This window comes from Pungitius pungitius, chromosome 10 (genome assembly GCF_949316345.1).
Source record: "Pungitius pungitius chromosome 10, fPunPun2.1, whole genome shotgun sequence".
NCBI classification, from domain to species: domain Eukaryota; kingdom Metazoa; phylum Chordata; class Actinopteri; order Perciformes; family Gasterosteidae; genus Pungitius; species Pungitius pungitius.
Genome location: NC_084909.1, coordinates 15,364,723 through 15,384,187, shown reverse-complemented (window position 1 = coordinate 15,384,187; position 19,465 = coordinate 15,364,723). Strand labels below are relative to the sequence as shown.

General features: G+C 41.1%; 1 protein-coding gene and 1 long non-coding RNA gene across 2 annotated transcripts; both read left to right on the top strand.

Moving 5' to 3' along the window:
* Window positions 1-100: 100 nt before the first annotated feature.
* On the top strand, window positions 101-4,690 carry LOC119206795 (uncharacterized). Its single transcript, XM_062565231.1, has 11 exons — window positions 101-590; window positions 710-813; window positions 897-1,169; window positions 1,278-1,371; window positions 1,492-1,559; window positions 3,213-3,350; window positions 3,491-3,568; window positions 3,652-3,729; window positions 4,074-4,151; window positions 4,242-4,319; window positions 4,547-4,690. The coding sequence occupies exons 1-11, from the start codon at window positions 506-508 to the stop codon at window positions 4,625-4,627; spliced, it is 1,155 nt and encodes a 384-aa protein (XP_062421215.1). The 5' UTR covers window positions 101-505; the 3' UTR covers window positions 4,628-4,690.
* An 11,283-nt stretch (window positions 4,691-15,973) lies between these two features.
* On the top strand, window positions 15,974-18,747 carry LOC134132838 (uncharacterized). Its single transcript, XR_009957024.1, has 2 exons — window positions 15,974-16,869; window positions 17,724-18,747. It is a non-coding gene; the product is annotated as an uncharacterized LOC134132838 (long non-coding RNA).
* The last annotated feature ends 718 nt before the right edge of the window (window positions 18,748-19,465 follow it).

Genomic DNA, 19,465 nt, shown 5'->3' with positions numbered 1-19,465 from the left:
AACTCTTCAGACTAACGGTAAGTTTAATATTATAATCATTCTTGAGGCTCGTCCATTTTGCGCTTCCGAGCTAACGCGAGCTAACGCGAGCTAACGCTAAGCTAACTTAAGTTTGCCGAAGCTACATTCTTCCTTGCCGTCAGTAATTCTGAGGGGAACCAACACAGTTTAGCATAACTACTTCGTTCACAAACTAAACGAGTGTCGGTTATTTGCAGGACAGAGCACAAAGTATCGGAGTTGGTAGTTAACGCTTTAGCTCTGTTAGCTAATGTGAGCATTCACGGACATATTTTCGCGCGCATGTCGGCGCGGAACTGCTGTGTGTGGGAGAATGGCGTTTTTGTTATAAAGGTGGGGGAAACACTGCTATCACGTAACAGTTTAAATCGGGTCAGTAGATCGGTCGCTTTTACCAACGTTCACCATCCACTACTGCCCGACTTGTAGACCTGAGTGTATCTTGTCATTTAAATATTAAATATTGGCACCCAAATACTTTCAGATGCCGCGCGGAAAGTCCTTCTTCCGTTCTGAGGCTGCCAAGTTTCGCATGGCAGAGCGGAGCTACGGTTCTCAACTCCAGCAAGGTGGGAATAGCTATTGTCCTGTTATCATATAATATTATCATATAATATTTGTTCTTAAAACAGCACTCCTATTACATAAATTACATTAGGTTTCACTTTTTTTTCTTTTTCTTACATAGGCTGTGGCACAGGTCGGCGTCACTTTGTGCGCCCATGGCCAAAGTCTTCCCTCACTGGAAGACAACGTAAATTGGTCATTCCACCCAAGTTTCCAGACAAGAAGGTAGTTTAATTTTACAAGAAATGGACAAACTATTTAATCTAAATGAATGTGTGGTTTTCATTCACTCCCTTTTGTTGTTCCAGTTGGTGCTTGTTCTCGGATGCTCCCACCTGCGTGCAATTGCAGATGGATTTGTGACTATGCCGGACGGCATCCTCACCTTTGGCTTCCTCTCCATCCCTGGGGGGAGCGCAGCTGACCTGAAGCTGGAGATTGAGAACACTGTTCTCACTCACCAACCTGATGCACTTTGTGTCCTGGCTCCAAGCAACAATTTGACAGCCAGTCGTTCCGTCAGTGAAGCAGGAGCTGATTTTGCCAAGCTCATGACCAGTGTGACCAAACGCTTTCCTAATGTACGTGTTTTTTTGTCTTTTGTAATTATAAATCTTTTGGTATGAGCTGCTATAATTAGTCATGACTGAATGGAATTCATAATATTACGTACATCTTTGTTCATGTAGGTGTTTGTCCTGGACTTTCCCCCACGCCTCAACTGTGAGGTGAAAGACCAGGACCTGTTGCGACAGGAATTCCGTGATGTCACTGCACGGATGAGTAAGTTTATTAAAGACTGTAGATTACATACACTGTAATGGATGTATGGTTATTGCTTTTTAGGCAGATACATAATTTACAGTTCAAGTAACCTTTAATTTCCTTTTCTCTATTTCTCAGGTGTGAAGTACTGTTCCATTGCAGAGTACTTTCCACTCCAAGACCGTAAACTTTGGGTCAGAGACGGCGTAAGTACATGCTGTTTTGATATTGCACATGGAAAAGTTCTACATACTGTTATGTATTTGATGTTGAATCTACATTCATGTTTTGTATATTCGCTTGTTATTATTTATTACAGGTGCACCTGAGTGATGATGGTGGGATGAAGATCCTGGTGAAGTGGCTGGCGCATCACTCCTATCAAGTAGGCCTTTTCAACAATGCTCTGATGCCACTTAATTATGAATCAATTTTATTTTGCTTAATGTTTGTCTATGTATCTAAAACAATGTATTACTCTTGTCATTATTAGAAACTTCACCCCCCGCCTGAGCCACAGGTTTCTTTCCGACCATCAGTGCCGGTTGTCACTCCAGCACCAAAGCCACAGCGTTCTCCCAGCACACGCCGAACCGCAATCACTCCAGAGCCCAAGCCATCACTGCTACCTTCAACTCCAGCAGCGAAGCCACTGGTTTCTCCCAAGCCATCACTGCTGCCTTCAACTCCAGCAGCGAAGCCACTGGTTTCTCCCAAGCCATCACTGCTACCTTCAACTCCAGCAGCGAAGCCACTGGTTTCTCCCAAGCCATCACTGCTGCCTTCAACTCCAGCAGCGAAGCCACTGGTTTCTCCCAAGCCATCACTGCTACCTTCAACTCCAGCAGCGAAGCCACTGGTTTCTCCCAAGCCATCACTGCTGCCTTCAACTCCAGCAGCGAAGCCACTGGTTTCTCCCAAGCCATCACTGCTACCTTCAACTCCAGCAGCGAAGCCACTGGTTTCTCCCAAGCCATCACTGCTACCTTCATCTTCAGCAGTGAAGCCACTGGTTTCTCAAAGACCATCAGTCCCCACATGCACTCCAAAAATACCACGTCAACCAGATCTTGAGTGGTCAATTGTTGGAAGGGGCAGGAAGGTAATGGTTCACTTTAAAGAACCAATATTTCCAAAACACCTCATCAAAGTGTAGGTTAAAGGAAATGTACTTGTGTGGGATTAAAACTATTCTGTTTGTTATTACAGAGGCAACAACCCGGCCAATTCCATCTAACATGCGATGCCCCCAAAAGAAGGCTGCTTCACCATCAGGTTGGTTGTTTGTTCTTGTTTAAGTCAAAGCAGCATATAATGATGAAGTATGCCAGTATGGTTTGCCTTTGAGAAAAGGGATTTGTTACCGTTGTTTCTACATTTCCATTTACCAGGAAGTGCTGAAGGAGTGCTCTGTCCTGCTAAATCCTCTCAAGTTTAGTAGGGCAAGGTTGGCAGAAATGAATAAGATTTCTCCATCGCATCTTCCTAGCCCGAAGATCTGCACACCAGCTTCTCCACAAATCAAAAAGGTATCCATTCTAATTGTCTTTGTTGAGAATCTTATATGGTAACTTGTCATTAAAGAATGTAATAGTTTGCACACACGACTTGTTAGCTTGACGTTTTTCACAGCACTGAAGTCACAGTCAAAGACTATGTGCTTGTAAAATAAAACTTGTTTCTTATTACAGAGGAGACCACCCGGTCAACCAAGGAGGAGGATCCTTCATAATCAGGTTGGTTATATATATATATATATATATTTTTTTCTAAGTACCACACAATGTTATTATACTAGTAGAGTTGGCTTTTAATCGATTCATTTTTGACATTCTTCTTTCAATGTCTACATTTTTCAGGATGAGGTGAAGGATTGCTCCGTCCCGCTAACCCCTGCCAGGTCTAGCTTGGTGCCGTTGGTGAAGATGGATGACACTACTCCATTGAATGTTCCTAGCCCTAAGGAATGCACTCCAGTCCCTCCACACATAACAGAGGTATTTAAAAAATGATGTATTTATTCATAACACGAATCGTTTAAGAATGCAGAGGTTGTTTTGTTGCAGCATTTGGGGGTTTCCAGACAACATACTAAGAACGTGCTTGTATTTGTTTGTAATTATCGCTCCTCTTCTAGGTGGACACGTCACCAACTTCAACAGAGGTGATGGCCAGACCTCAGCCTACCAGAGTTTCGGTAGCTGTCAAAAAAGAGGTTTGTCAACTTTGTGTGAAATTAGCTTGTTCCAATCATGTTTATAAATTGCAGTTCCTTCTAATATTGTTGGTGTTTTTAAGGTCCAGGCAGCACCAGGTGCAGAAGAGACGGCAGGGTCGTCTTCTACTGGTGTTCCAAAAGAAGCTGCCTCCGTCAAGGTTAGTCCGTTGTGTGGGAAATGGGGAAGGGAGAAAATATACACTCCTGTTTAATAACTACAACTGACCTCTATATAATCTAGGTGGTATTCGATGTGCAGTCATGGTTTTTATGTTTTACTAAATTATATTGAATTGCAAATGAGGGATTTTTAGTATTTTAGTCCGCTTCTTCTTGTGTTGAAGAATATAGATATTTCCAACCAATTTTCCCCTGCTAATAAATACAGTGTCTATGTAACTGATGGGCAGCAACCACACATTTGTAGTGTGACTCACTTGTGAAACCATATATAGAAACATGCTTGTTTTTATTTGTCTAGTTAATGCCCTTCTTTTTGTAGGTGCAAACGTCACCAACCTTTGCGGAGGTCGCTGCTCAATACTCCCATATGAGGGTTTTGGAGGCTGTAACAAAGAAGGTTGGTGGTCCTTTTTGGAAATCTACCTTATTCCAATTTCATTTTAATGTGGAATTCCTTCTAAATTGTGGGGTGTTTTTCTTTTTATAGGTCCCAGAAACACCAGGTGGAGAAGGTTCGAAGGAGTCGTCATCTACTGGTGTTCAGCAGGAAGCTGTCCCAAACGAGGTTGTTGCACATTGTTTTTTTTGTTTTTTTTCATAGGGGTGAGGGGAAACGTTATTTGCTGGCCTGTAGTACAAATCAATTACTTTCAGTCCAGTAGATGGTTCTGTTTATTTTTATATATATATATATATATATATATATATATATATATATATATATATATATATATATATATATATATATATATATAATATATATTGAAAAAATAAAGACGTTTTGACATCCAGGTTTTGCCGAGTGGGGGGGAGTCTGAAGGGTCGTCTTCTACTGGTGATGAGGAAGGGTCTATCAAGCTGAAGGTATCTTAATTTTATATTGTTTTTAGACATTTTTCTGGTGCATTCCATTCTACTTAATTGTCGTGGTTGATTCTTTCAATTCTGACCAATTGTGTCAAAAATTAATGACCATCTAATTGTTACCGCTTCTCTTGCCCCTAATTATAGATGAAGAAATTGTCTCGTAAGAAATTGTCTCGTAAGCGACACTTCTCTTGCCCCTAATTATAGATGAAGAAATTGTCTCGTAAGCGACACAACCAAAGATTCATCGCCGGTAAGTGTGATCGAGAACGATCTGCCAAATCCACCCGAGGGAAGTGCTACGATGCCAAAACCATCAGTGGTGCGGTAAGTCGTGAAGGTGAGTCGTGCACATGTTCAGAGAAAATGCCCCCACCCGTTGTTGCAGGGACTCGTAGAGAAGACACACTGCATGATGATGGAAATGTATCAACTGCATGCAGTGTTGCCGCTGTAATAAAGCATGTCCTGGCTCCTGTGTGTACCTGGAAAGCATCAGATATTGATGACATCTGTACAGAAGGTGGCAAGTTAAACATGTTTGTAGCTGAAGCAGGTAAAAGTAGTGACGTTAAAGGGAAGTGCACCTTGATTCAACAGCATAGTGTCTTTGGCAGAAAATTTAAGGTAAGGATTGGTAAACCGCAGCAAAGACATTTCAATGACTCTGCTGAAGAGCCTGAGTTGCATGAAGTGCTACAAGAACACTTGTTGAGGGATGGCATGTGTCTGTTGAACATGTATGGTGAGGTTTCTGCCATTATTCATCACGACAAACACTTGGTGTTTGTTGATTGTGGGTCACGTGATGCATCTGGGTTGGCATCTAGTGTTGGCACACCTGTGGCTGTCTTCAACAGCAGTCTTCATGACCTGATGCTTCACATCAGAAATCTGAAGGAGTCATTTGGCGCAAAGTGGTACGCCATCAGTAGCATTTCTGTGAAGGAGCATAATGTGGAATGTGTAGAAGGGCTTTCAGACAGCGACATGGAAGTTGCAGTTCACCCTGAGGACAGCCGTCCTGTCAGTGTTGAATGTCCTACAACATCTGTCCAGGGATCGTTTCATCAAGGAGACAGTCAGTTTGAATATGGCGGACTTCAGTGCATGGCCGTCGGTTTGGTGAGCATAGCAAAACACTCAACTCACTGTGTGTTTTCATGGCAGTCCAGCGATCTGGATGAGGTTGTAGTTTCAGGCGATGAGTTGTATTCTTCTCTGCGTGCCACCAACGCCATCAGTGGTGGGTCCCAACTGCTATGTGTACCAGATCTTCCCAAAGACTCTGTGATTAATGGACGCAGGTATGACTTTTCATATGGTGACTATGTTACTGGAGATGTTGATTTGGTTGAGGGAGAGCTTATTGAGCTAGGTGTACACGTCACTTTAAGAAAGGGGTTACAAAAGATTCTCACACAATATAACACGTGCCTTATGACATTACGTGGCAGTACATGTGCAATAATTTGTCAACAAGGACGTTATGCCGTGGTTGACTCTCATGCACGCAATGCACTTGGAATGGTAGATGCTGGAGGACAAAGTGTTGTTGTGTATTTTAGTGACTTTGAAGGCCTGTTTAGTCACATATGCAGATTTGCGGAAGCATTAAACACATCCCAAAAGCCATTTGAGATTGCTGGTGTTTGTGTCACTCAGAATGACCTAGTTGATAGCGGCCGCTTGTCCTTTGGTCAGAACGACCCTGTTGTAACTGAGACAACGTTGGGTTCTAGTTTACATCAGAAGAGTATTCAACCAACACCTGGCTGCTCTAACAGACGCAGAGGTACAAAGCGTAAGGTGTCCAAGGGAAACACCAACTCAAAAAAGGTAAAAACCAATGCAACACTTGGCAGCTCTGCCAGTCAGACAGGTGCAATGTGTAAGGTGGCAAAGGGAACTTGTACATCACCGGTAATAAAAACCAGTGTTACTGAGGTTGAGCCAGACATCGTATTTGTCAGTGATGTCATCAGTAAACAGTTGCAGTTTCGTCCACTTTGTAATGAGGTTTCACAAATTCTCTGCAAACAGTTAGATATCGTGTCAGAGAAAGGTGATTCGGTATCTACAAACGTTGGTGCGTTGGGGGCTCCATGTTTGAATGACAAAATAGTTGGTGATGGAAACTGCTTCTTTAGAGCCATCAGTCAAGCTGTGAGTGGTACACAGAGGTATCACAGAAAAGTTCGCCTTGCTGTGGTTAAACACATAAAAAGTAATGCTGAAGCATATACGTGTCATTTGAGAAGTGAGTATAATTCAATCACAGAATATCTCATTTTGTCACGGATGTCTTATGTTGGCAGTTGGGCAACTGAAATTGAGATTCAGGCAACAGCAGATTTTTTGGGAATAAGTATTTTCACATATCACACTAATCGCTGGCTTGAATATAGTTGCACAAGCAAACAGTTAACCACTGAGGGACTGTATTTGGAAAACTGCAATGGGAACCATTATGAGTCTGTGGTTTGTGTTCAACAGCCTGGCATGCTGAGTTGTTATTGTTATTGCAAAGAGGACACACCTTGCTCCACTGACTATTCTCGTCGACAGAGTAAGAGAAAAATGAATACTTTGGAGAATCTCCGTTTTGATACAAGTTGTGTGCTTGAACCTGTTGCAGATATCTCCGAGCAGCCGGATAGTTCATTGCCAGCAACAGACATTGATTTTGTAATGTTGAGTGATGAATCTGTTGAAGATGATATCACAGAACTACATAGTACATTTCCAGCCAAGGACATAGATAGTGTAATTTTCAATGATGTACCTGCCGTATGTTGGGAATTTCATCCCTTGACCTCAGACGTAGCAAAATCAGTATGCAATTTGTATAACTTGTCCTATGAAAAGCAGGATGTTAAACTACCAACCATGAGTGGTTCATTAGGTGCTGTGTGCAAAACTCGTACAATTGTAAAGGATAAAAATAGTTTCTTTAGAGCAATTGCTCAAGCAGTCAGTGGTTCCCAAAAATGTCACCGAAAGATTAGGCTTGCAGTTGTAAAATATATGGAAGATCAGATTGATAACATTAAAATAATAGAAAAGGGATATGCTTCAATATCCCATTATATTAAAGAGACACACATGAAATATGTTGGTTATGATGCCACAGAAATAGAAATTGAAGCAACTGCAAATGCTTTTGGACTGGATATATATATATACAGTGGTAAAAAGTGGTTCAAATACAATTCTGTGAATCCAGTTTTGTCTGAAGTGGCAATTTACCTAAAACATGATGAGAATAATCACTATGAGCCAGTACTTTGTGTTAAACATATTACTGAAGTAAGTTGCTTTGATTTATGCAAAATGGATATCTCATCTGAAACCCAGTACATGAGGAGAAGGTCAAATGTAAAATTCCAGGATTCTTCAAACATCTGTAGTCCTACTAAATTATCAACCTATTTGAAAAGGAAGAAGGGCATCCAATTAAAGGCATTATATTTAGGAAGTTCCTTCCGTAGGCAGAAACTTAACACAGCGAGTAAAAAGCTATATCAGGAAAACCTGTCACATAGACTGAGAGTCCAGCAAATGAGTAAAGCCAATTATAAGGACAATCTGTTATACAAAGAAAATGTAAAGCAACTCAGTAAAAATAAATATCATCAAAACCACTTGCACAAAGAAAACAAAAAGAAACAAAGCATAAAAAAATATCAACAAAATCTGTTACACAAAGAGAACGTTAAGAAGCTCAGCAAAAATAAATATCAACAAAATCTGTTACACAAAGAGAACGTTAAGAAGCTCAGCAAAAATAAATATCAACAAAACCAGTTGCACAAAGAAATGTTAAAGGAATTTAGCAAAAATAAATACTGGACGAATCTCATTTACAGGCAGAAAGTGAAGGCAAGGAGTAAAAACAAATATGGAAATATTCTGCATAAAAAACGTGTTATTGCACGTAATAAAACAAGGTTTCAACAAAGGAAAGAACAGTCAAAACTGTTTGATTTTGTCATGGAGCAGTTTTCTGAAAAGGTAAGAAAAGGACCAGAGTTTGTATGTTGTGTTTGCAATCGACTGCTTTTCGAATATCAGGTGTCACATTGGAAAAATGACTATGGTAACCGTGAGGACATAGCTTTAATTGCTGAGAAATGTATCTCACGTAATCATTTACATGAATGTGATGATGATTGTGTAGTACCATGCAAATGGCTGGATATGGGTAGAGGAAAGCTATGGATCTGTTACACATGTCATTCTAAAATTAAGAGAGGAGTAATGCCACCTGAATGTGTACTGAACAATATGCAAGTACATCCCATTCCAGAAGAACTGGCTTGTTTAAACAGCTTGGAACAGCATTTGATTGCTTTGCACATACCTTTTATGAAAATGTTGGCTTTACCTAAAGGAGGTCAAAATGGAGTCCATGGACCTGTGACGTGTGTTCCAGCCAATATCGTTGAGACTACTAACTTGCTTCCACGTTCAGAAATGGACGGATCTCTTTTGCGTGTTAAGTTAAAGCGTAAGCTCACTTATAAAGGCCACTATGAGTATCAATTTGTAGATCCCTTACGCATTAAAAAAGCACTGATGGTTTTGAAAAAAACTAATGTATATTATAAAGATGTAGAATTTAATGAAAATTGGCTAAATGATTTTTGTAGAGAAGAAGACAAAAATGTAGATAATGATGCCGAAAATAACCAAACCGCTCCAGATGTTAGTGATGAGCTATTACATGATCGACAACAGCACTGCATGTTTCAAGACACGTGTCTGATGCCTGTCGATATTGGTCAAGAAGTATTGGATCAGTATTTTGACAGTACGTTAAATCTGGCTCCAGCTGAAGGTAGCACTCCAGTGAAATTATTAACAGATATTTCCAACGAAGCCAAGAGCTTTCCTGTATTGTTTCCACAGGGATCCAATACATTCCATGATTATAGGCAACAAAAGTTGACATTAGCACGATATTTGAACCTTAGACTTCTGAATGCAGATAACCGTTTTGGTAACAGTGTAGAATATATCTTCTATTCACAGTATGTATCAGAGGTGCAACAAGTCATATCCAGTGTCTCAATAGCATTGCGTAAGGGAAAAGCAGGCCATAACGCCAAATCAATTGATGTTGATTTACTGAAGGATCAGGAAACTTTAAAAAACTTGCTGCAGTTTGATAATGGGTTCCGTTTCCTTAAGCCTATTCGAGGAACCCCATCTTTTTGGCAGGGAGCTCAACATGACCTCATGGCTTGTGTGCGTCAACTTGGGGTCCCTACATGGTTTTGTTCTTTTTCTTCTGCAGATTTACGTTGGAAGTCACTTCTCACTAGTATTTTGAAACAAGAAGGTAGGACACAAACACTAGATGATTTAGAATGGTCTGAGAGATGCGAACTTCTGCGACGCAATCCTGTCACTGCGGCAAGGATGTTTGACTATAGGTGGCATTGTTTTTTGCGGGAGGTACTCATGTCTCCATCACAGCCAATTGGCAAGATAATAGACTTTTTTTATCGGGTGGAATTTCAACAGCGGGGGTCACCTCATGTGCATTGTCTTTTCTGGATTGAGAATGCACCAAAACTTGATAAAAACACAGATGATGAAGTAGTTCAATTCATTGATAAATATGTCACCTGTGAATTGCCATCACAAGACGAGCCGTTAAAGGCAATTGTGACATCTGTGCAACAACATTCAAAAAGACATTCAAAATCGTGTAAGAAAAAGCACACAATTTGTCGATTTAACTTTCCCAGGCCAGCATCCACTCGCACTTTTATATGTCGTAAAACCGAGGAATGTGAACAAACCTGTCTGTGTAACGTAACTCCTTTGACACCGTGTGGATGTGGACATAAAGAACGTTTAGCTGCAGAAGAGAAGAAGAGGGCACTTGCGAGGAAAATGATGACATCCATTAAGTTGGCTCTGTCAAATGAGGAGGCTAATTTTGGTTGTGTAGCGGAGTTGTTTGAAGCATTGGGGATCAATCAGACTACGTTTGAGGCTGCGTACAACTGTGTTTCCAGAAATACACATGTTGTTTTAAAAAGAGACATTGATGAAGTGTGGATCAATCAGTACAACAGGAATTTGTTAAAATGCTGGGATGCAAACCTTGACATTCAGTACGTGGTTAATGCCTATGCTTGCGTTGTGTATATCATTTCATACATCTCAAAGGCAGAGAAGGAGATGGGATTGTTGTTGCGAAATGCACACAGAGAGGCATCCAAGCATGGCAATGTCGATGCTAAAGATGCATTAAAAAAGTTAGGAAGTGTTTACCTGCACAACCGAGACGTTTGTGCTCAGGAGGCTGTGTATCGGTTGACGGGCATGCACCTTAAGGAATGTTCGCGAAAGGTTCAGTTTGTGCCAACAGGAGACACTACTGTCAAAATCAGTCTGCCGTTAAGTGTGTTAAAACAAAAGGCAGACAAGACAAATCTCTCAACGGCAGACATGTGGATGATTGGCTTAGAAGACCGTTATAAGAACAGACCAAATGATGCCGTTTTCAATGATGTGTGTCTGGCATCTTTTGCATCGGAGTATCGGGTTTTGTCAAAAAATGAACGTACAAACAATAGAATTCAACTCAAGAATAATCTCGGTTTTGTTGTTAAAAGAACAAGGTCTCAACCTGCAGTTGTCCGTTATGCTCGCTTTTCCAAGACTAAATGTCCAGAGAAATTTTTCCAAAGCATATTGCAGTTATTCATGCCATATCGTGTTGACAGCCAGTTAAAACCATCTAACTGTGAAACATTTCAACTATTTTACGAAAATGGTCATGTTACCTGTAACGACGGATCACGACAGTCCGTGAAGTCCATCGTTGACAAAAACCGAGCACTGTTTGAAGTTGACTCGGAGGAATTGGATACCGCACAACAGTGTATTGATGATGTTGGTGTTCTGGAAGATGCGTGGTGTGAACTGTGCCCAGAACAAGAATTGGAGCGGCTAGAAAGTGAACAAGAGCGCAGAGCCAATGACACGGTAGAAGAGCACGTAGAAAGTATTCCTGATCTTGCAGTTAGTCAGCAACAAGTTGCACATTTGCAAAAGACAAACACTCTAAGCAGAAATGAGGGGTTGAAATTAGTTCGTAGTCTGAACAATACACAAATGTCCATCTTTTATCAAGTAAGAACGTGGTGTTTGCAAAAGGTAAGTGGTCAAAATCCAGTCCCCTTTCATGTTTTCATAACCGGTGGTGCAGGAACTGGAAAAAGCCACTTGATCAAGGCACTTCAATACGAGGCAACGAGGTTACTCTCCCCACTGGGTCGTCACCCTGATGAACTGTGTGTATTGTTAACTGCTCCAACAGGCATTGCTGCATACAACTTGAATGCTTCAACCATTCATACCACGTTTAGCATTGCTACAAATGTCACACTGCCTTACACCCCTTTGGGTGAGGAAAAGATAAATACTTTGAGGGCCAAATACAGTAACCTTCAAATTTTAGTCATCGATGAAATTTCAATGGTTGACCATAGATTATTGGCATACGTACATGGTAGATTACGACAAATTAAACAGAGCGGCAACTTTTCCCCATTTGGTAATGTGTGTGTGATTGCGGTTGGAGATTTCTTCCAGTTGCCTCCAGTAAAAGGTAAGGCTTTGTATGTGGATGATTTGGGAAACGATCTGTGGTCTACCAATTTCAAGATCATTGAGTTGACGGTGATTCAGCGGCAGAAAGACACTGCATTTGCTGAATTGTTAAACAGATTGAGGAAACGTTCCAAATCAACGCCCATGCTGCCAAGTGACACCAGTTTACTTCGAACACGTGAAACTGGTGAGGAGAGTTCATCTTTGCACATTTTTCCCACAAATGCACAAGTTGAGACTCATAATGTTGAGCAGCTACTTAAAACATGTGAAGATCATGTCAAAATAGATGCTCAGGATTATGAACGCAACAAGAAAACGGGAAAACTTGAATTGAAACGGGGACATCATGCCACAGTCTTTAACACCACTTTAGCTCAGCAACTGGTTTTAGGTGAGAACGCTCGCGTCATGCTGACCAAAAATGTAGACATGATGGATGGACTTGTGAATGGGGTCTGTGGCACAGTGACACACATAGTGAATTCCACTGGAAATAACTTTCCAAAAATTGTGTACGTTCAATTTGATGATAAAGAGGTTGGCGCACAGACTAGGGGAAATCATGCCTGTGCTTCAAGCCACCTCTTAACCTCAACACCTATTCTTCCCCAAGAAGATAGGGTCACAAACAAAGGTGGATTACGTCGTCAATTTCCCCTTAAACTTTCCTGGGCTTGTACGATACACAAAGTACAAGGAATTACTGTTGCTAACGCTGTAGTGTCGCTTAAAAAAATATTTGCTGCAGGACAAGCATATGTAGCATTAAGTCGCATCACAACTTTGTCAGGATTAATTCTTCAGGACTTTAAAGAAGACGCCATCTATTGCAACAACAATGTGCAGGAAGCACTTCAGTGCATGCAACCATTTTTATGTGCATATAGCACAGGACACAAATCGTACACACACAATTTTAGAGTGCTTTTAATGAACGTCCAAGGTTTGCCAGCACATGTCAAAGACTTGCTCCTGTCCACACAGCATTTGCAGCTTAACTGTATTGCTGTGACCGAAACATGGCTGACTGAAACCTCTTTAAAAGAGTCAGTCAACATCATTGGTTATACATTTGACAGCTGTCCTCGTAGTACATCGTACAACAGCAGACACCCCGTGTTACTTGATTTACAAGCCCAACAACATGGGGGTGTTGCCATGTATACTGAAGACAGCTTGTCATACAACATTCTACAAGTACCAAATGTCAATATAGAATGTTTAGTGTTTCACTGTGCCACCTACGACATGCTGCTAGCAGTAATTTACAGGCCACCGTCGTATGCCATGTCTTTGTTTAAAGAACATTTGGAAAAATTACTTTCTTGGCTGGAAGAAAGGAGTAACACGATCACTGTCATGGGAGATTTTAATGACGACATTAGGAAGTCGTCTACAATTTGCGATTTTATGACCGACAATGGCTACATCCAGATTGTCACACAACCTACGACTGAGAAGGGGACATTGATTGACCACGTGTATGTTAGAACTACACAGTTTGAAGTGGAAGCAGAAGTCGTGCCAATGTATTTTAGTGATCACGAGGGGGTTGTGTGTTCTTTTACAACTAAAACCTTCCACAATGTCAAGGCATAATCTATGCCATTTATTTATTTATTTATTACTTAATATCATGGTCTTCACCTCATTTTAAAGTTTAGTTATTATAAGAGACATAATAATTTCAATTATTTCTCTTATAATCTATAAATAACACTTTCTATGAAATGTAATTGTAATATATTTAAATGTTGGTCTGTCATGTATGTCTCATTAAATGAACATTGTCTTTGCAATTTTTATCATGTTATGCATGTTTGTGTAAATAGTTTTAAAACAAGGTTCTTTTACTGCGTTTCAACAGCAATAACACTGGCATGTATTGATGGGTTAGACCCCCTTTTTTAAATTTTAATTTAATGCATTTGTTTAATAATTTAGTAACGGTATAGTATAAGGTTAATGGTAAAATTCTATACTGCCACTAAAATGCTGTTGAGATGTAGGTTTGCTTTACCTTACATGTTACCTAAAAAGCAAAAGGCACTGGTAATGGTACTCCTGGTTTACTGGGATGGGGTTCAATTCCCTACGGTGTCCTTGAATTTTTTGGAAACAACATGAAAGTTGTAATCTCAAACCAATTTAGAACCCTGCACTGTCTTTTAAGTCTTACGTTTTGCAGGTCCGAGACCCATAACAATTACTCTGCGATCTCCACCAACTGTCTCTGCTACATTTCATTTACTTTTTGCAGGTCTTTTGCAGCGGGGCAACAGCCCGGCGTCGGTGGATTCCGTTCGCGAGGCCGCAGATTCAGGTTTGAATGGCAGCCCCGAGAGTGATTTGTTTAGTCTCCTTAGTCTCTTTTTGACCCGCGCGCCCGGCCGACCGCCGCCCCACCCCGACGTGCGAGAATAGGCGAAGGCCCGTTCATCGCTGCTTGCAGCTTTAATTAGGGCCTGAGCCGACTGAAAGTCGGGCGAAAGCCCTATTGAAATTGCAAGAATTATTATTATTATTATTTCGCCACTTCGAACGCACTTTTGGGGACTTCATCATGTTCAAAAACTCTTGAATTTTTGCACGCGCATCAGAAGTGCGCAAAATTGACGTATGATTGGGGTCCCGCAATTAGAGGAGAAAAAAAAGAACTCTCTAGCGCCCCCCAAAGTGGCCGCAATGTTAATTGTTTTTTTTACTTTTACCGATCGACCTGGAACCTTTTCACACAGGTGCTCTTGGATGTGCTGTACACAAAAAAAATTATGGTATGCAAATGCGCCTACCGTTTAATGGCCGCCATTTTGAATTTTGTGAAAAACACGTTTTTGCAAACTCCTCCCAGACGCTTGGTCCGATTCTTACGAAATCTTCGGCAAAATGATCGTTGGCTCGATGCGATCAAAAGTTATTGAAAGAATGTTGATATCTCATTTTTCAATAAAGTTATGGACCAATGAAGTTTGTAGGTTTGTGTCCTGAAAGTTCAAAGGCCTATAACTTTTTTTTTTCCAACCCCCATTTTCACCAAATTTTGAGGACATGTTCACATTGAGTCCTAGAACATCCCCAAATTTTCCCAGAATATTTGAACATTAGGGGGCGCTGTGGTGATTCTGTGTATTTTTGGCCATTTCCTTCAATTTTTGCATTTACAAACGAACGAACTCCTCCGAGAGTTTAAATCCGATCCATTTCAAAATCTGGCAACTGGTTCCTGACACCCTTGGGGTCAAAAGTTATTAAAATCAAGAGTTTTCATAAAACTACCTGGGCGTGAGCTTGCGTGCAGTTTGGACAATTTTGGAAGATTTTTTTCCAAAATGTAAAATGGTATAACTCCAAGGAACATTGATATTTCTGGCTAGAAATGTATATTCATAATGCTTGTGTAGGCCTTTAAGTAATGCCATGCAGTGATTTTCGAAAAAGTATAGCGCCACCTATTGGCTTAGGTCAATGCAAAGTTTCTACATTTACATGTCCATTTCCTAGCCCTTTAATCTGATCAACTTCAAATCTGGGAATATAAGACGTAAGACTGTGACGATGGCTCACAGTGAGAATTAGGAGTTTTGGACCAACTTTGTGGCTGTGACGTCGCCATATTCGCATGAAAGTTCAAGCACATCTTCTGAGCCTCGGCACACTCCAAAACTCTTGAAAACCTCTGTGAGTATCCTACGTGATGACCTTTACAGACCTGATGTGCAGGTTTGGATCAAAAACGAAAAATTGCCTCCATTGCGCCCCCTGGAAGATTTTGACGAAGCCCCGCCCGCACCCTGTTTGACCGACAAGTCCGCTGATTTTTTACCATATGTATTAACGGGAGACTTAAAAAAGTCTCTGAGGAATTTTCTCTAAGACAAACAGGAAGGCAGTTATAATTTTTTTAGTGTGACTATTCCCTGTATTTTTGCAGGGGAGTGACGAATCCTATATCAGTGACATTTCGACTTCTCAAAACCATCAGAGGGTTTAGCTCTCCTGGTAAGCACCCGCCCCCCGATGCTATGGTCGTGAGTTCGTGTCCCGGTGAAAACACTTTTTTTTTCTCCTCTTTTTAAACGCGTGTCTTCTGATCTAACGAACGAAATGATTCAGTTTACTCTCCTTGCTGAGGTTATTAAATAACTGTACACTTAGAGCAGGGGTGTTAAACTATTTTGAGGTTAGGGCCACATACGGCTCCGTGGCACATGAACGGAATGATACATAGGACTGATGCGCTCTGCACTCAGCTGGCGGACGGCTGAGTGCGAGTAACAACACATCTAAACTGGAAAGATAACACGGACAGTTCAATCTAAATACATCTGGATTTAAATAGACGTATTCTGCAACATACGGGTGGAGATGCAAACACGTTTTGTGATGTTACTAGATGTTACGGGTTACTGTTAAGGTATAGAACTTCATTACCCAGCATTCCCTAGCACGTAGTCTCGCGTGAGTTCATGCTGTTGTCGCGAGAGTTTGCCATTGAAGCCCCGGCGTTGAACAGCTGCAGCTCGTATCCAGTCCGTATTTTATATTTTAAACTGCTAACTACACACCTATGCTTAAATCCAAACGGACTAAACCAAGTGGAAACGCTTTGGTAGGTGAGTGATGACTTTTTCCTTGTGCGTTCTTCAGTCTTACCCACTTAAATAGCGGGGATACTGTAAACATGCTATCACTGCCTCGGTGCTAACAGCTGCTTAAGGGACGTCCCGTCACAAACATCTCTTTTTTTCCGCGTCTCCGGCTGATCTAACGAACAAAGTGGTTCAGATTACTCTATTTTCTGAGGTTATTGACTTAAATAACTACACTTTAGAGCAGATTTGTCACACTAATTTGAGTTTACTGCCGGCTGTGGCTGCTGTACACTATTTAGCACAGCCCAGGGCAGCCTATGCTATACTTGAAGAACATCAACTAGCATACGTATTTTGTTCCTGTAAAGCTAACTACGGTAGCTTCACGGGAATAAAAGACCCCTCTTCACGCTATTAGCGCCACTTTGTTTACGTTTCCGTGTGCCCTAAATAACTTGGCCCGATTGAATCACTTTATTTACACACTATGAGTAGAACCGTGCTCGCAGCAGCTAACTAACTACTTTGTTGTTTAAAAGCGTCAGCTAAATGACACGTAATGTAATGTGCGTCTTCAATGCTTTTCAATATGTTATATATTCATTTCCTTCACAATGAGCATGAATCTAACATTAAATGATATGATTAATATGCCCCTCATTCCAATGAAATAATATACACACGTCAAGCTCATTATGGAGTTGAAACAACAAATTACTAAACTGTAAACAGTTAATATAAGAGAAAAAAATATTGTAATCAAGATAAATGTTTTTCAAAATGTGTGATTAACTAGTTAATTGTCTATAATCTGTTGACAGCCCTAATCGTATTCTGATAATACACCAAATACTACTGTAACTCTCTGCTGGCAGGTCTCCCTGCTGCCGCCATTCGACCACTGCAGCTCATCCAGAATGCAGCAGCTCGACTGGTCTTCAACCTTCCGAAATACTCCCACACCACTTCTCCGCTCTCTTCATTGGTTACGAGTGGCTGCCCGCATCCAGTTCAAAGCATTGTGACTGACGTACCACGCTGTGAATGGATCGGGACCAGTCTACATCTAGGACATGGTGAAACCCTACATCCCAACCCGCACACTCCGATCTGCATCTGCCAAGCGGCTTGTTCCTCCCTCACTGAGAGAAAAACACTCGGCGAGATGGCGACTCTTTGCTGTCCTGCTCCCAGATGGTGGAACGAGCTCTCCGATGACATCAGGACTGCAGAGAGCCTCTACATCTTCCGTCGAAAACTCAAGACACACCTTTTTAGACTCTACCTCGACTAAAACACTAGCAAACCGTAGCACTAACAAATGGTAGCACTTAAATTGTACTTATAATGGCACTTTTCTCTAACATGTTTTGAAACTGCCTATTTGATGAAAATGTACTTTCTTGTTACTTGTTCATCTGAGTTTGCATCTCTATGTGGAAATGCACTTATTGTACGTCGCTTTGGATAAAAGCGTCAGCACTTATTCAAGAAGACTCCTCATGTGACTTAAGATGTGTTTAATGAATCCAGAATGTTATATTTGTTCAGTATGCAGGGGCAGTGATTTATTTAGTCATATTTTGTTTTTTTTTACATGACAATATGGTTTGGTACATGCTGAGTTAATGAATATACATTCTAAAGTGCAATGTCCATATGTGAATGAGTTGTATACTTTTATCATAGTCAACATGGTACGGAAATATCCCTTATGTAGTTGGTCAATAGGAACTATAATAGGCAGTATTAACAGCTAAGTTAATTACGGGTGGATATTTCTGTGAATTAACCTTGATTGAGACTGCGTCTATAAGATATACAGGACAAGAAAAATGCACTGGATGTAAACTGTACGTGTGTTGAATCAATTATACGGACGCAAACTGGAGAACGAGACGAGCGTTTGCTGTGATTCTTGCGCTTCAGACTCTACCTTTATTTTACAGGAATGCATCTTTTTGTTATCGTGGTCATCGTGCCCGAGACCCCTAACGATTCCTCCGCAGGTCTTTTGCAGCTGGGCAACAGCCCGGCGTCGGTGGATTCCGTTCGCGAGGCCGCAGATTCAGGTTTGAATGGCAGCCCCGAGAGTGATTTGTTTAGTCTCTTTAGTCTTTTTTGACCCGCGAGCCCGGCCGCCCGCCGCCCCACCCCAACGTGCGAGAATAGGCGAAGGCCCGTTCATCGCTGCTTGCAGCTTTAATTCTTATTATTTCACCACTTCAATCGCACTTTTGGGGCCTTTGCCATGTTCAAAAACTCTTGAATTTTTGCGTGCGCTTCAGAAGTGCGAAAAATTTATATATTCTTGGGGTCGCGCAATTTGGCGATGAAAAAAAGTGCTCTCTAGCGCCCCCTAAAGTGCTGCCTCTGGGGACATTTTTGTCCACTTTTACGGATTGACTTGAAATTTTGCACACAGGTGCTCTTGGATGTGCTCTACAAAAAAGTCAATCATGGTATGCAAATGCGCCTACCGTTTTATGTCCGCCATTTTGAATTTTGTGAAAAACACGTTTTTGCGAACTCCTCCCAGACGCTTGGTCCGATTTTGACGAAATCTTCACCAAAATGATCATTGGCTCAATGCCATCAAAAGTTATTAAAAGCTTGT

Excerpts from the sequence above, each read along its gene's own strand:
- LOC119206795 (XM_062565231.1), top strand. The coding sequence starts at position 506 with ATGCCGCGCGGAAAGTCCTTCTTCCGTTCTGAGGCTGCCAAGTTTCGC. Across the intron at positions 1,560-3,212 it reads AACTTTGGGTCAGAGACGGC|GATGAGGTGAAGGATTGCTC; the intron begins GTAAGTACATGC and ends TACATTTTTCAG. Across the intron at positions 4,152-4,241 it reads TGGAGGCTGTAACAAAGAAG|GTCCCAGAAACACCAGGTGG; the intron begins GTTGGTGGTCCT and ends TTCTTTTTATAG.